The sequence below is a fragment of the Oncorhynchus keta genome, chromosome 36, assembly GCF_023373465.1.
Source record: "Oncorhynchus keta strain PuntledgeMale-10-30-2019 chromosome 36, Oket_V2, whole genome shotgun sequence".
Lineage (NCBI taxonomy): Eukaryota > Metazoa > Chordata > Actinopteri > Salmoniformes > Salmonidae > Oncorhynchus > Oncorhynchus keta.
Genome location: NC_068456.1, coordinates 6,936,727 through 6,954,662, shown reverse-complemented (window position 1 = coordinate 6,954,662; position 17,936 = coordinate 6,936,727). Strand labels below are relative to the sequence as shown.

Here is a 17,936-nt window from a genome sequence, read left to right as displayed (position 1 = left end):
GTCTTTTCCCACGTATGTTCATATATTTTCTGACTGAAATAAAAGTTCCTGATTTGTTTATATAATTCATCAACCAGGGGACGAGAATGTAGCCCACCATGCTTAAAATGAGAAGCAAACTCAATCTATGAAAAGATGTATTGTATCTTACTTGTGTTTTTGTATGGATTTATAGCAACACCACAAACAAAAACGACCTGATCGCTGAGGATCGGAGAGCATGCGTCACTGGCAGGCTCATTGTGTGTGGAGATGTTATAGTTCTGCGTCCAATTTGTCTCCGACTACTAAGGACGTTGCCACAGAGGCCAGGAAATATGCTCTGTATGGAAACGACTTCCTCCGGCGGCGTCCCGTGAGGACCGGACAGCTTCCATTGTTATCTGACTGGATCAGGGCACCTCTTCAAAGCACTCGAGATAAAGGGTCGTAATTGGGAGGCTGAGAAGCAATAGTCAGATCATCGATAAATGAGACATTCAATATATCCTTATCTGCATTGTCATAGCTAAGCGATAATTTTAGGGGTATTGTCCCGTAGCTGCTGGGGGTCTTCCATCTGAAGAGACTGAAACACGTGAAGGGCTTCGTATACAGAGAGAAGGGACACCTGGCGACATTGGCCTGGTTGGATCATTTGGGTTGACCAAATTTCTTCAACTTCCCATTCCTAGATGTTTTTGACATTCTTTCTGGCGAACATCTGGCTGGAATGCAATTTTGGACAGGCCTCTTTGGGGATATTTTACGCATGTGTAAGCAATGCAAAACCACATGTACTGTAGCCATTGTAGGCGTTTTTCAGACTTCTTTAGAGCTTGCTCTCCATTATTTACATTACAATCAAACCTAATTGTGTTGCTACTGTAATACCTTTGATCTGTAATGTTTAAACCGACTGCGCCAAATGCTGTCTGTTGGGCCAGTGGCGCCAGTGCTCACCGGGGTATCGAAGAGGTGTTAATGCTAAACCATTAGAGTAGTATTTTACTTGCCTTTGCTTTACATTTGATTTCAGTGTTGTGGAAGGGGCTTAGAAAGGAATGATGTAAATGATCAGACTGCAATGTAGTGTAAAATCATTTAAATAATTAATATCAGAGTGGTCAACTATAAAGGATTATAAAATATCATTACATTCCCATAAAATCATAGAGGCCACAGTAATTGCATGAAATGTATGTGTACGATCCCACGACCGTCTTTAAACGTTTCAATCAGGTGGGGTGCAGAACTCCACCACTTTCGGTTTAGTTTAATAAAAGATATTGTTGCAAAAGCGTTAAAGGGAGGGGCAAAGTGCTGTTTTTTTTAGACCGATTAGCCTCGCGATTTGTGAACTCGTGAAAACTTATCTGTCAATAATTTTGGATTGAAAAGGTCTAGGTAGCCTAGTCAGCCCAAGTTGAATCAATAATCACAATAGACCCGGAGTTATTAGGCCTACATGATGCAAACATGCACAAAGCAGTTATATTGTCCAATCATGTTGCTGTCACTGTTTCTGTGTAGGCTAGAGGACACCCCCCTGTTAGTCTGGATTTAAATATAATGAATATGAACAAGTACAAGGTTGCTGCAGTTTGACAGGAGTTTTGCCAATACTTTTTTTAAAACCAAGTGACCTGATTAGAAAAACTCTGGTCCCATCATAGCCCACATAAAACCTTTTTACAACTAGTTAATCAAATCACCTAATACTGTAGAAGGTCTGGAGTTGTACCTGTTTAGGTTACCAGATCAGGATAAACTACTGGCCCCAGGAACAAAGATCGCCCCAGCACTGTGGTGTCACCTCTGGGATCACAAGGTACAGACATAGACACAATTGTCTCCTCACTAACTTGTGTTGCAGCATTGGTGTTACAAGTTTAGTCGTGTTGAGGTTTCCTTTTTTATTAAGTCTGGGCCTATGGCAAAGATCAGATAGTGTTTTTAATTGGTCTGCTGTTTTCAGTGTGATCTATTCGCTCTGGAATACAACTTAAACGTCAAGTTCTTATTTGTATTAATATTAAATACACACATTGTGTCAACATATAGCATCCTTTGTATGTGATGTTTCGGTATACTTTCAGCTGAGGCAGACACATGCACGAGCTCAACTGGTTCTCACAGACTTGGTGGCGCCAGGCTTTCACACAATCAGGATGTGAAAGGCTTCAACAACGAGGCATTAGGCCCCAATCACTGGGAATCGATCAGGCGTTAACACGCCTTTGCATATGCACAATTTTAAGTGGGTCGGGACTTTATAGGGAGGGCCCTCAACAGGTCTTGTCACAACATTCTCTGGCCCTCTTTAGATAGTATGCTGACCAACACAGAGCTCCTAGAGGCAAACATGGTCAAGGTCTTCTCTGTCGACTGGCTCGCACAGAGCAATCACAACACCAACCCGAAAGAAGGACCTGGGGACACTATACCAACCTACTGCAGACCCCATGTTCCTTGTATGGTACAGCCTCAACCGCCAACATTTTATAACAAGGTCTACCTCCAACCAAAACCAAAGACCACGAGGATTGAACTCACGGATTCCACTGAAGAACCCCAAAATCTAGAATCCAGGTTGAGCTCACCTCTGCATCCGATAACGTGTTCTTCCCCAAGTCGTAAGTACAATTTACTACACGATAAGATTATAACAATAATAAAACATATATTTTACATGATTAATGATGGGTATTTTATTGAAGTGTATTCACTGACAATGGTATCACAGTTTCAGAAACCAGCGGGTACATCTCGGGGTATGACAGTGAGGCGGTCTCCTCGGAATGTCCCTCTGTGGAAGAGGCGAGCGAGGGGGAGAGAGACGGTGGCCAACGACGTGTGCGTACTAGGTTCACACCGGAGCAGATAGAAAAGCTGGGGAAGATTTTCAACAAACACAAATATCCAGATGCTGGAGAAAGAGTCAAAACGGCACTGAAGTTGAAACTCTCTGAAACTCAAGTAAGAACATAAACTAAATATAAACTACCCACTGGACACAGATGTCAATTAAACGTCTATTCCACGTCTATTGGTTCAAACAACGTTGACTCAACCCGTTTGTGCTCAGTGGTTATGCACATTATTGTCATTAGGCCTATACAACGTGTATGTATATTTCATTCGATTACATTAGTGTTCATTTGGTTCTAATCCATTTTCATGTTATGTTTCAGGTGAGAACTTGGTTTCAGAACAGGAGGATGAAACTGAAAAGGGAGCTCCATGAGTATCCAGTTCAGTCTCAGATGATGTTCCAGCCCATTCGACCATTTCAGTACCACGGCTTCGGTGAACAGCAACTCTCCCCCGCTGCAAACCACGTGATATACCATCCCATGGTGCAACAGATCCCCATGGAACAGATGGTTTCTCATCAACACCCTTACGCATATTTATACTAAGGACATTAAAAGCTACAGACTGAACTTTCCACTCTAACACTAAATTGTGTGTGAAATCTCGTTGTTTGTTTTCTCTTGGACGTGACGTGACATGTTTTATATTTCTTTAAAGATGTACAGATGTTAAAATTATATTTATCATTCAATAAAGTCTATCTTATATCACAACCTTACTTTTCTACTTTCGTATGCAATGTCAACGTCAACATTTTCACGTTTGACAGCGGCAATAGTTGCTGTCAAGGGCCATATGGACAGATTAAATCAATTCTGTTAAATGTAGGATAATCGCATTATTTTGATTACATGATTAGGGGTACCATGAATAGATCACATTGATCTATCGTTCAAGAATAGATGCTCCAGGGTCATGAAACGCAGTGTGGTTGGGGATCAGTTGATTGGCTCTTGGGCCTGAGTTGTCAATCTGGTAGCTTCCCTGATCAAATAAAAGCAAACTTTTTTGTCACATGCGGCTGAATACAAAACCTTACCGTGAAATGTTTACTTACATTAAACCAACAGTGATATTTGTATGTTTTGTAAGGATCCCCATGAACTCCGTCTTGTCAGGTACAGCCTCCTACTTGCCCATCTAAGAATTCAATTATTTAGGCATTTAAATTATTTTAAAAGTATGACTTCATTATAGGCCTTTATGGGATTAGCGTAGACGCTGTTGAACAAAACTGCCAAGGCTCCTCTCCCTGATGTTGGCCCATGACTACCAGGTAACACATCTTAGGCCTACAAAACGAATTATATATTGGCCTTTGCATATAGCGATCTCAGGTTTGATGTTGTGCCTGGGGTAACAATGGGATTATGTGATACGATTGCTGAGACACTATGTTTTGAAGTAGGAAATAGATATAACTTTGTCTATATAAATACATGTGAAAACCAGTCATTGTCCAGTTGGCCGTAAACAATCATTTGAAGCGTGATCATTTAAAGGTGGTAGACTAGATCACAAAACCACCCATACAGACAGATACTGACAGATACGACATAGAGGGTAACTACTGTAGGCTATATTATGCAATTAAATCAAATCAAAGTTTATTGGTCGTGTACATATATTTGCAGATGTTATCACAGGTGAAGCGAAATGCTTGTGTTTCTAGCTCCAACCAGTGCAGGTATTATGAAGAAGTGCAGTGATGTTGATGTGCTGAATGAAATATAGGAACTGCATTGAGACCTGCTATGGAACATGGTTGCTTGAGATTCATGATTCGCCAGGGGCCTAAAGCAAAATGCCCTTTCAAATTCACAAGTAAACAGAGATCAAATGTGGTTCTCTCATTTTCCGTTTAGGCATGCTTGACAGCATTCACACCCACTGTGTCAGACATACAATTGGTCCTCATCAGCAATCAGCTTCATGTTGGTGAGCAGACAGCTGGGCGCTTCTGTCTACGTCTGGAACAATGGTCTCACAAATGCTAGTTACAGTAGCCTGACCCCATAGAATATCAGCGCAATAGAGAATTTTACGTATAGAAAAAGGCCGTATGCCATCATACATTTTGGGGTAATATTTGCATTGCATGGATATATAGGGCCTATATATTTCCCCGTTAGATTATTGTAGGCTATCAATAAATCATGTCGATGCTATTGACATAAAAAAAAGTATTTACTTTTCCAAATGACATAATGTAATATAACCAAAGCAGTGGCCTACAATTGAGTTTAACCCCGTCTACTCTAATCTCATAATGGCCTATCATAAAGTCATACTCTTTAGTAATTGACATACCTAAATAATTTCATTCTGAGATGGGCAACTAGGACTAGGACCTGACTAGACCGAGTTTCATAGCCTACTCAGACATGGTGGCGCTGGGACACATCAACGATTGCAACATCTATTAATATCCATTACACAGACCATCACGGTTTGTATCGTTCGGTTGAGAGACCTTTGCATATGCAAATACAGTGGGGTGTCTCCTATATAGAGCGAGGACCCGAGGTTCGAGGCCTTACATACAATAGACCACCAGATCGCACCAACAAGAGGGCACACCATGGCGAACTTCTCAGTCGAATGGCTATCTCAAAGTTTTTACAACACTTCAACGGACCAAGTGGACATCGAAGAAGACACAACACATGACAGGACAAGGTCCAGCATGCCTTGTGTAGTTGTTCCCCGGGCTCCATCAACGTATAATCAAGTTGCAGTTGAGCCAAAAGGACCTACTGAAGTGATCCTTCATGTCGACATGAACGAGCTTGCTGCTAAAGACGACTACACTCCATCATCTCCAAACAGTTCGTGTATAATTTCCCCCCTCAAAACAATCGATTTGAGCATTTGATGTTGGAGTGTGTTACATATACGCCTACTTGTGATTTCTGGATGAATGACTTGACTATTTTGTTTGTTTACCTTTCCAGATAGCTGTGGCTACACGTCGGGCTCTGAGAGCGAGGTGGGGGACGATAGCGACGGCGAGTATGCACTACACCGCAGGATGAGAACCAAGTTCACCTCTGATCAGATTTGCAGACTAGAACGAACATTCAACAAACACAAATACCTCGGTACAACTCAGAGGAGAAAGATTGCTGAGAAAATGAAGCTCTCTGAAACTCAGGTAAGGACACAAGCCATAGCCTAAGCTACGACATGTCTTCTCGACTTGGATTTAGTGGTTTGATCAAGAAACACCATTACAACGTTAGCATTCATTAATATATAATATATTTCATTTCAGGTGAAAACATGGTTTCAAAACAGAAGGATGAAGCTGAAACGCGAGGTCCAAGACCTGCGACCAGAATTATTTTCTACTCCAGCATCTCTGCTGCCTCCACTGGTCTTCGCCGCTCCGTCATTTCAGCACCAAGCGCCTGGTGGACAGCTCCACAACTTCGCCCAGAGAACACAAGCGCTCTGCCCACATCACATCCCTTTGCAACAGATGATTCATGGAAAACCAATTCTCCCCATGATGTTGGCGCCCTGTTACTACTGACTGGACAGCAATCCTAAAGACGGTTTCTTAAAGTATAACTTCTGTTTTAATAGTGAACTTCTGTTTAATTATTTGACTCGCAACTGGTTGATTACAATTGGGGAATTTGTATCTAGAATCTAGATCTGTCTCCATCGTTGTCTGTTTTGAGGCTATTGTAGACATTTTAATTACTTGCAAAGTACTACGTTTGATGTATATATAAATAAATATATAAATAAATAAACATTTGAATATTACGTTTTTCACAAATAAAATGTGTAATTGTCACCGGCTTCTTGCTTTTTACCTTGTGCTTGTTTTTGCCATTATGCATGTACTATTCCATAATAGTTTCGGTTCAGTCCTTGGAATAATTGTCTTTTAATCAGACAGTTCCCCCACAATCAGGGGCACATTTCATTCACACTTGCGTCCACTAATCTTCCAAACACTGGATTGTCGCTGACAATCGGTCTGTTCTGCCCCTGAAAAAGGCAGTTAACCCACTGTTCATAGGCGTCATTTAAAATAAAGTTGGTTTGTTCTTAAACTGAATTACCTAGTTGAATAAATCAATACATAAAAACATAACATAAAAACCACTATAAGTGGTTATATAGCTATGAGACGAGTTATTGACACGGGACGTTAGCGTGGCTTGTGTATGCTTGGTGTTTAAACACCTGTCATATGGTCACGCAACAAGCGGTATAATTCCAGAAAACTTATGGCAATAACTTGTCGTTGATTCCTCGTTGGTGCTTATTTTGCCCATTCCTTCTATAGGTTTAGCAAATATTCCGTAGGTGTCAGTGGTACGTTTCTTCAACCCAACCCAACCCTTTACATTGTGAACATGATCACAATTGATCGTATCTAGGGTTAGGGCGGCAAGGTAGCCTAGTGGTTAGAGCGTTGGACCGCAAGTTCAAGCCCCCGAGCTGACAAGGTACGAATCTGTCGTTCTGCCCCTGAACAGGCAGTTAACCCATTGTTCCTCGGCCGTCATTGAAAATAAGATTTTGTTTTTAACTGACTTGCCTAGTTAAATAAAGGTTAATATATATATATATATATCAGTAGGCAGTATAGGCCACTGGAATCTGTCTGCAGCAACATGTAGTGGCATACAGATATATACGTCTGTATGCAGTTAGATACGTCTGTCTGTATGCCGGCTGCTGTCGACAAATATTTCCGATGGCGTCCGGTGGTATGGTGTGGCTCCGAGCCTTGCCTGCACTCCGCTAGCAGGAGATTTGCATCTTCAAAGAGGTTGAAAGAGACATCAAAGAAGAGGTATCTACAAGATCATTGAGCTCTATTGTCTCTCAATCGAAGGATTCGCACTTACTCGAGAGGTGCGAGGGAACGGCGCCCTAAAGTCTGCTAGAGGTGTATATTAACTCAAGTTAAAGTCATTAGTTGATACCAGCCAAATAGGTGGCTGATTGAGTAATTCCGAATTTCCGTCATAAACAATTCTGGAGTCATTTAAGGGTCCATCCCATTTACCAATGGGACATTTATGTGGAAACTAGTCTATTTATGTCCCCTCTAATCGGATGATATGCTCACTCTATCTCAACCAGTTCTGAGTGAAGTTGTTTCTGAAAAACAGAACATCTGACACAACACTCAGGGCAGTGCATCTGAGGTCAAATATGCCCAGATATTATCGAGGAGTAGTATGAAATGTACATGCATGCACTCACTACAGTATGGAAATGTATGTTCTCACTACTGTAAATCGCTCTGGATAAGAGCATCTGCTAAATGACTCAAATGTAAATGTCAAAAAATGTAGCCAGTCCAGCAAAATCACAGCTCTGGTATTGAGTCACTGACTGTGCACTCTATTAAACAAAGACATTTAGAGTTTCACGTTTCCAAACAATAGGCCTAAATGATATATTATATTTTATATCTATGGTTTATGCAAAATCTAAGGGATACTGACACCTATTGCTGTTGGTATTGGTCTATTGAATACAGGACTGGTATTGGGCTCTGCAAAAAAAATCCTCATGATTTGTTTTGCTTCTTGCATTAAGTTTGGTAAGGCACAGATAACAACCAATAGTTAAACATGTTATTGCTATTCCCACTTGTCTGTAGACTGAGAGGCAATGTTTTTGCATGACCAAAATGGTGATCTGCATATGAGTGTGGTGTTGGGGACCTAAAGGAACTCAGGGGTAACTGTTTGGCTACTGGAAGTTACTTTGATTGACATTCATTATCAAACATGAAATATTATGGTATTGTCTAAGCTAAATGGAAAGGATAAGTGTTGGCATATTTTTTAAAATATTTTTTAGATTTGTTTAAATCACTGTATTTTTAGTACAACAAAAAATTAAATTCATCATTCCAAACAGTCAATTTCTGAGTGAATAAGCTATTGTTAATATCTAAAGCCAGCTGAATCGGAATCAGTCCATCTGAGTTTGTTTGATCTGAGGGTGGGTATTGGGTAAGAAGGGATTGTCTTTAGGTTGAACCAGATTGTTTCCGGGTGTTGAGGAGACCTGGAAGAAAAACATTTTATTTAACTTATTTTGTAAGTGCTACTCATCCATTTACTGTATGAGTTGTATCATCCATTTACTGTATGAGTTGTATCATCCATTTACTGTATGAGTTGTATCATCCATTTACTGTATGAGTTGTTTACTAAAATTGTGTCAAGAACACAGTTTGTTGTAATTCAATAAATCACAGGATGAAGTAAATCAAAAATACTACAAACTGAGCACCAGACATATCATTTAAATACATTTTCTGTCATTGGTTGACAAAACATTATTCTGGTAATACCCACTAGGAGGCACAACATGAACTGTTATTACAGTATTTAAAAATGAACTGCAGTTTACTTTATGGTTAATGTTAATAATTCACCATTGTGACAAACTAACATGTGTAGTAATGTCAGAATGTGCTAACTGCCCTGCTAAGAGCTGACTGCTCTGTGGCTGAATGGCTACAGACGGAGGGGAGCCGACAGGACTGAGGAGGGTGGGAATAGTAGTCTCAATGGCTGTATTCTGCATAATGAGCACTCATGTTATTCTCACATCACTCACTATTCCAGTTTATTCTTGGCTACAGATGGCTCTGTTACAGGTCGATGTTATTCAAGAAGTACAAGCATCTATTGCAACTGAATTCTCAGAATTAAAGGCAAGATTCTTAGAACCGTGCATAGTTCTTAGAAACCAGCATAGTTTTAAGAACATTGCGTAATTTTGGAAAATCACGGAGATTCCTGTTTTTTGGAAAATGTGTATGATAAGATCAGAAACACACTATTTCAACCCTTTTTCTTTTACCATAACTACTTTATATTCTTCTTTACATCTCATAGGCTTGAGGAAACGCGGCGGTTTAATTATTAAAGTGTAACCTTTTCATAATTAAGCTAATGGGGGACTTTACTGGGATCTAAATCATATTGTGCAATGCCCTTGACCTTATAAAGATGGCCATTCCTCGAAATCTTATTCATTTGTGAATGTTCTGTTAAAATCGTCTTAGTGTCGTCTCTGCATGGTATAAGGTGGTATGGTGTTATTTAAACTATGTCAAAGAATAACTCAAATGTAAATCTATTTAAGATGCGATTGTCTGATTACTCACTAACTATTCATGGTTATCCAATTGAAGGGATACATTTGTCCTGTAACAGAAAATAAGACAATTGAAGATCAATAATTGGTTCTTCATCCCAACATTTTTTTATAGACTGTTACTGAACAACAATTCCACCCACTAGGTGGACAACACATCAATATAGAAAGCAGGCAATAAAACAACAACTTGGATATCGACGAAATATACTATAGTTTTATCATCAAAAATACAAAATAAAGGAAATGGCAATAGAATATTTCAGGACATTGTAAAACCCAGTTTCTCGTGACGAGGTATGGTACAGTCTCTCCACTGAGTTCAGGGTTTCTTGTTGTGGTTTTGTTTTCTGCCGTTCTCTGGTTCAGGTCCAAGATGGGGGAACAGGGAGAACTTAGGGCTGTGCTGGTTGACCAGGGGCAGTCCGGTCGGTGAAATACCTCTGCAGCCCCATTTTCCCATGCCCTATGCCTCTTTAAAGCTAGATCTCAAAGAGGTATATGCATAGGAAAAAGGAACAGCGAGTACAGATACCCCCCTCGAATCGGCCGCTGTGTGGACCTAGAAGGGAGAGACACAGACAACCCCACAGAATTAACTCTTTGGATTTGAAAACTTATGCAATGTCATTCATATAACATCAAAAAACAAAGTGATTCATATTTGATCATGTATCGGCAACTTTGCACAAGTAAATAATACTTTAGAATACGTTGAAAAAAAATCAGGACTTCACTCATTGAATAAGACAATAACTGCAATTAACACATTCTTAATAATTATATGCTTAACAGCACATGTGAAAAACCTAAAATAATAGACTTTATTCTCTGCCTGAGCCTGTAGGATAGAGTTTTAGGTCTATACTATTATCAAGTGAAAATCATCCAAAAGAAGCTGACTTACCCCGTGCAGATCCAGAGCTCTCTCCCCAAAGCAAACACCTTCTCGTGGGCATTTATCCCTCCCCAGAGACCTTGAAGATGTTTGAGAAAGACAGAGTAGCTGTTTTCTGAGCTCCGTCAGCACTTAGCCCACCTCCTTGGTTTCAGGCCATGGCATAACATGCACCTGCAGGGGCCAGAGCAACCCCCTAAAAAAATAGGTACATTACATAAAGTAACCAGCAACAAGAACGACAAAGCCTCAGTGTCTCAGCTAAGGCTGATTGGCTGTCATTGCTCGCCATGGTAGTGGAGGATAAACTTGCTACATAATCTGCTATCTTCCTCACAGACATCAACAGCACAGCGAGGAAGGAGGGAGAGGGTTAGGACACCTCGTTCCTACGGGCTGAAATGTTTCTTATCGGTTCAGGGTCTCTTTCTCTCCCCCTCCCAGGAGAGGCCCCATGCTTTAGTACTCCTCAAGGTCTTCGGACAAGGACTCTCAGGATGTGCTGAGGTGAGACATTCACACACGAGTGTGTGTGCACGCACCAATGTAGTATACCCATGCACACACACAAATGCACACACATTCATACAGTACACACACATGCATTGCACATGCACTGATGTGCTCTCTCTCTTTAGCGCACGCACGCACGCACGCACGCACGCACGCACGCACGCACGCACGCACGCACGCACGCACACACACACACACACACACACACACACACACACACACACACACACACACACACACACACACACACACACACACACACACACACACACACACACACACACACACACAGTGTAGCAGTAGGGGCGTTCTGGTATGTCAAGGCCAGAGGCCAACACATACCCTCTCACCAGACCGAAATGAAACTGTGTGAAACTGCACTCCTCTTCTGGTTTTGTACTAAGGGGTGTTCATGTATCATAGAAGTTGTTATCGGACGTCCTTTCATACATGACCATATCCTCATATGACCATATCCTTACATGACCATATCCTTACATGACCATATCCTTACATGACCATATCCTCACATGACCATATCCTCACATGGCCATATCCTCACATGACCATATCCTCACATGACCATATCCTCACATGGCCATATCCTCACATGACCATATCCTCACATGACCATATCCTCACATGACCATATCCTCACATGGCCATATCCTCACATGACCATATCCTCACATGACCATATCCATATCCTCACATGACCATATCCTCACATGACCATATCCATATCCTTACATGACCATATCCTCACATGACCATATCCTCACATGACCATATCCATATCCTCACATGACCATATCCTCACATGGCCATATCCTCACATGACCATATCCTCACATGACCATATCCTCACATGACCATATCCTCACATGACCATATCCATATCCTCACATGACCATATCCTCACATGACCATATCCATATCCTCACATGACCATATCCTTACATGACCATATCCTCACATGACCATATCCTCACATGACCATATCCTTACATGGCCATATCCTTACATCACCATATCCTCACATGACCATATCCTTACATGACCATATCCTCACATGACCATATCCTCACATGACCTCATGACCATATCCTCACATGACCATATCCTCACATGACCATATCCTCACATGACCATATCCTCACATGACCATATCCTCACATGACCATATCCTCACATGACCATATCCTCACATGACCATATCCATATCCTCACATGACCATATCCTCACATGACCATATCCATATACTCACATGGCCATATCCATACATGACCATATCCTCACATGACCATATCCTCACATGACCATATCCTCACATGACCATATCCTCACATGACCATATCCTCACATGACCATATCCATATACTCACATGGCCATATCCATACATGACCATATCCTCACATGACCATATCCTCACATGACCATATCCATATACTCACATGACCATATCCATACATGACCATATCCATACATGACCATATCCTTACATGACCATATCCTCACATGACCATATCCTCACATGACCATATCCTCACATGACCATATCCTCACATGACCATATCCTCACATGACCATATCCATACATGACCATATCCATATCCATACATGACCATATCCTCACATGACCATATCCTCACATGACCATATCCTCACATGACCATATCCTCACATGACCATATCCTCATATGACCATATCCTCACATGACCATATCCATATATCCTCACATGACCATATCCTCACATGACCATATCCATATCCTTACATGACCATATCCTCACATGACCATATCCTCACATGACCATATCCATATCCTCACATGACCATATCCTCACATGGCCATATCCTCACATGACCATATCCTCACATGACCATATCCTCACATGGCCATATCCTTACATCACCATATCCTTACATGACCATATCCATATCCTCACATGACCATATCCTTACATGACCATATCCTTACATGACCATATCCTCACATGACCATATACTTACATGGCCATATCCTTACATCACCATATCCTCACATGACCATATCCTTACATGACCATATCCTCACATGACCATATCCTTACATGACCATATCCTCACATGACCATATCCTCACATGACCATTTCCTCACATGACCATATCCTCACATGACCATATCCTCACATAACCATATCCTCACATAACCATATCCTCACATGACCATATCCATATCCTCACATGACCATATCCTCACATGACCATATACTCACATGACCATATCCATACATGACCATATCCTCACATGACCATATCCTCACATGACCATATCCTCACATGACCATATCCTCACATGACCATATCCTCACATGACCATATCCATATACTCACATGACCATATCCATACATGACCATATCCTCACATGACCATATCCTCACATGACCATATCCATATACTCACATGACCATATCCATACATGACCATATCCATACATGACCATATCCTCACATGACCATATCCTCACATGACCATATCCATATACTCACATGGCCATATCCATACATGACCATATCCTCACATGACCATATCCTCACATGACCATATCCTCACATGACCATATCCATATACTCACATGACCATATCCATACATGACCATATCCATACATGACCATATCCATACATGACCATATCCTCACATAACCATATCCTCACATGACCATATCCATATCCTCACATGACCATAACCATATCCTCACATAACCATATCCTCACATGACCATATCCATATCCTCACATGACCATATCCTCACATGACCATATCCTCACATGACCATATACTCACATGACCATATCCACACATGACCATATCCTCACATGACCATATCCTCACATGACCATATCCTCACATGACCATATCCTCACATGACCATATCCTCACATGACCATATCCTCACATGACCATATCCATATACTCACATGGCCATATCCATACATGACCATATCCTCACATGACCATATCCTCACATGACCATATCCTCACATGACCATATCCTCACATGACCATATCCTCACATGACCATATCCTCACATGACCATATCCTCACATGACCATATCCATATCCATACATGACCATATCCACACATGACCATATCCATACATGACCATATCCATATCCATACATGACCATATCCTCACATGACCATATCCTCACATGACCATATCCATATCCATACATGACCATATCCTCACATGACCATATACTCACATGACCATATCCTAACCAGGCCAGGAAAATCTGTTCAAGTGTAGCTTTTGAACAGCAGTGTGGGGAACTATTTAGAATGGACTCTGACAGACTAAGAACACGGTTCAAACAGTGATTGGCAAACCCTCAATCAATATGTTTCAGGCTATTCTAGTGATGTATAGATTTATTCGATTTCACCATGGACATGTGTTTGCATCATGACAAGCTGGCAAAATATCCCATATATAACAATACAAGGACATTTGATTTGAATAACTTTGTCAGATGTGAATGTGTCAGCCTAGTCATACCCTTCACAGGACCCTTGATGAGGCACACATACCCTGTTGTGAAAACCACCGCTCTGGACTCTTGTCTCCACCATCCATCATGTTCAAACTTTGACAGCTTTCCACAATCGCCACTGGGAGGCAGCAGATTCAAACGCTGGATGGTAGCAATGCTCTTATGCACAAATCCATGTGGCCTATGGCCTACGGCCTTTCCTTTCCTTTCCTTTCCTTTCCTTTCCTTTCCTTTCCTTTCACCCTCTCTCTCAGTCTCTCTCTCTCCTCTTTCTCTTCCTTTCCATTTCCCACATCCTCTCTCTTTCTGTCTCTCTCGTTCTGTCTCCCACTCCCCCCCCCTCTCTCTTTCCCTGTCTCTTTCTCTCTCTAGTATACTGTACTGTATGAATGCCTGCTAAACAGATTAGTTACCTGTCCTGTTGTTGCTTACAGTTCACTTTGATTGAATACCCTGACTAATTTTACTCCCAGTCCTCAAGAGACCCCTTTGAATTGGCTACCCGTAAACATGCAGCATTTCTCCTTTTGTTTTTGCTGAGTTTTATATTTGATGGAGTTAAGTGAAACTGTCTTCCATCTCAGAATTGGGCAACAAAAGGGGCTTGGCATTATATTTTGAAGGAAGTAACAGTTTGAGATATTAGGTTGGTGACATTACCTTACATTACCTTTAATTACCTTACATAACCTTACATAAACTTATATTACCTTACATAACCTTACATTACCTTACATAACCTTACATTACCTTACATAACCTTACATAAACTTATATTACCTTACATAACCTTACATTACCTTACATAACCTTACATTACTTTACATAACCTTTAATTACCTTACATAACCTTACATAAACTTATATTACCTTACATAACCTTACATTACCTTACATAACCTTACATTACCTTACATAACCTTACTTGCTACACAGCGTAAACATGTTTCTCAGCATTTTTAGAACCCATTTGAAGTGTTTGTTGTGCTCAAATTAACAATGACTACAGAAGTGTTAATTTGCCTAATATACATGTGTTTTGATTGGACCACAGATGATATATCTGCCATTGCTTCAATTCGTGAATTTTTGGGCTTTTTCAAAGCATTTGGTTTATGGCTGACACTGACATGCATTCACTAACTATGTTTTCTTGGTTCATGGTGTTTTTACAGAACAGACCACTTACAATTCCAATGTTGAACTATTTATCTTTAATTCCTGCAGCAATGCTGAGAGGGAAAGGTTGAGATAGGAGAGAGACTAGGTGGCCTGAGTCGAACCTGGTAAACGGTGTTCTTCTTGCTGTTTGAAGTCTTGTAGAGAGAGAGAGAGAGAGAGAGAGAGAGAGAGAGAGAGAGAGAGAGAGAGAGAGAGAGAGAGAGAGAGAGAGAGAGAGAGAGAGAGAGAGAGAGAGAGAGAGAGAGAGAGAGAGAGAGAGAGAGAGAGAGAGAGAGAGAGAGACTAAGCTTCAGAGACCAGCGAGAGAGAGCCAGACAGACTAATCGTCAGTGATCAAGCCTAAACTCGTGACCTCATCAGTTCAAATCATTTCTGTACAGTAAATGAGGAATGAGGGGTAGTAATGTGTTATAGTACAGAGTGCTCATAGCTCGGCCTTTCAAGTGAACCGTGCTTAAACTCATTATACAGTCTGATGAATATGTCACTTATTTAATATGGTAATAATGTAGCTGCTTCCTTGTTTGTAAATACCTTTTTCATGGCCCTTCTCATTGTAGTTCACTGACTGTTTCACTAGCAGTAGCTTTTATGCAAAGCTACTTCCGGAAAGTACATTTTTATTTAGTGTATGTGTTCACTGTGGGAATAATAATACAAGTAATTACAACTGTTTTTATTGTCACATAAAAGGGAAAGGTGCAGTGAAATGTGCCGTTTTACAGGGTCGGCCATAGTAGTGCGGCACCCCTGGATCAAATTAGGATTAAGCTCAAGGGCACATCGACAGACTTTTCACCTTGTCGGCACAGTGTATTTGAACCAGCAACCTTTGGGATACTGGTCCAACAACTATGCTACCTGTCACCAACCGTTGTGTTGCTCTTACCAACTGAGACGCACCAGTTCACTTCATGTTGAAGTGTTGAGGTCGAACCCCCTGCTGTCTCACAGTCAGAAGTGTTCATGATATCAGCAAAACTATATGATACTGTATACTCCCCCTGCTAACATTGCTGACAAGACCTTCTCTCTTCCTGGCTGAGTTAAAGTTACTCCTTTTCCTTCTCCTGTCTTCTCTTACCTTAGTTATCAGATATCATTACCCAAGTCTTAAAGGCACATTACAGATAATACTAATTCAACTAAAGGCCTTGCCTGAGGTCAAAATCATTGCAGGCCCTCATTTAGACAGATCGTGGTCAAGCGTTCTCTCTGGCTCATTCACTTGACTTTGTTCTTCACCAGATTTACCAGACTAAACCAAATCCCTGTCAGTAGCCTACCGGACCGACAGTGTTCAATTTGGTGGAGGATGTTTTGACTTGTGAAATCCGCTCGGCGTCTCTCCTCTCTCCTCACTTCCTGCCCGAAGGTGGTTCAGATAGACAACAACACCTGTCAGTGCTGTCAGTCCCGCGTCAAAGACATTTCAATTTAATCGCATGCCTCCCTCCGGCCTGGGCAAATTACCACTTTAAAGGCAGAGGGTCCCCAGGTTTCCCCTGGAGCGCCAGGCGAGGGACTCTCTCTTTCACCCCACTGTTCAGCAATGCTGATGAGTACCTTGGCGCCCCTGTGGCACGTCTGTCCCCATCCAAAACAAAGGACTCTCAGATGGATACAGGAGCACAGTGAATCAATCTGTATGAATAGAATAACATCTTAATTGCAGTGTGCCGAATGGAATGTTTACAGCAAGAACTATGCAAGTGGAGACAATTTGAATTGTTCAAATTTTTATTACGTGATGGAGCAGCTGGGATTGTTGTAGAAAAGTTACATGCTGACAGT

At 41.1% G+C, this 17,936-nt stretch overlaps 2 protein-coding genes and 1 long non-coding RNA gene across 3 annotated transcripts in view; 2 read left to right on the top strand and 1 right to left on the bottom strand.

Moving 5' to 3' along the window:
• Positions 1–3,567, top strand: part of vox (ventral homeobox) — a 3,683-nt gene extending 116 nt beyond the window's left edge. The window contains exons 1-3 of the mRNA XM_035754021.2: positions 1–2,615; positions 2,726–2,958; positions 3,174–3,567. The exon at positions 1–2,615 is cut by the window's left edge and continues 116 nt beyond it. Of these exons, the coding sequence (XP_035609914.1) occupies positions 2,312–2,615; positions 2,726–2,958; positions 3,174–3,401 (765 nt within the window). The 5' untranslated portion in view covers positions 1–2,311 and the 3' untranslated portion in view covers positions 3,402–3,567. The remainder of the gene's footprint in view (positions 2,616–2,725; positions 2,959–3,173) is intronic.
• A 2,068-nt stretch (positions 3,568–5,635) lies between these two features.
• Positions 5,636–6,658, top strand: vent (ventral expressed homeobox). The gene is made up of 3 exons (XM_052498241.1): positions 5,636–5,684; positions 5,811–6,010; positions 6,131–6,658. The coding sequence occupies exons 1-3, from the start codon at positions 5,636–5,638 to the stop codon at positions 6,389–6,391; spliced, it is 510 nt and encodes a 169-aa protein (XP_052354201.1). The 3' UTR covers positions 6,392–6,658.
• A 3,432-nt stretch (positions 6,659–10,090) lies between these two features.
• On the bottom strand, positions 10,091–11,335 carry LOC118369895 (uncharacterized). Its single transcript, XR_004822703.2, has 2 exons — positions 10,913–11,335; positions 10,091–10,567 (listed from the first exon to the last, which is right to left on the bottom strand). It is a non-coding gene; the product is annotated as an uncharacterized LOC118369895 (long non-coding RNA).
• Between the last annotated feature and the right edge of the window lie 6,601 nt (positions 11,336–17,936).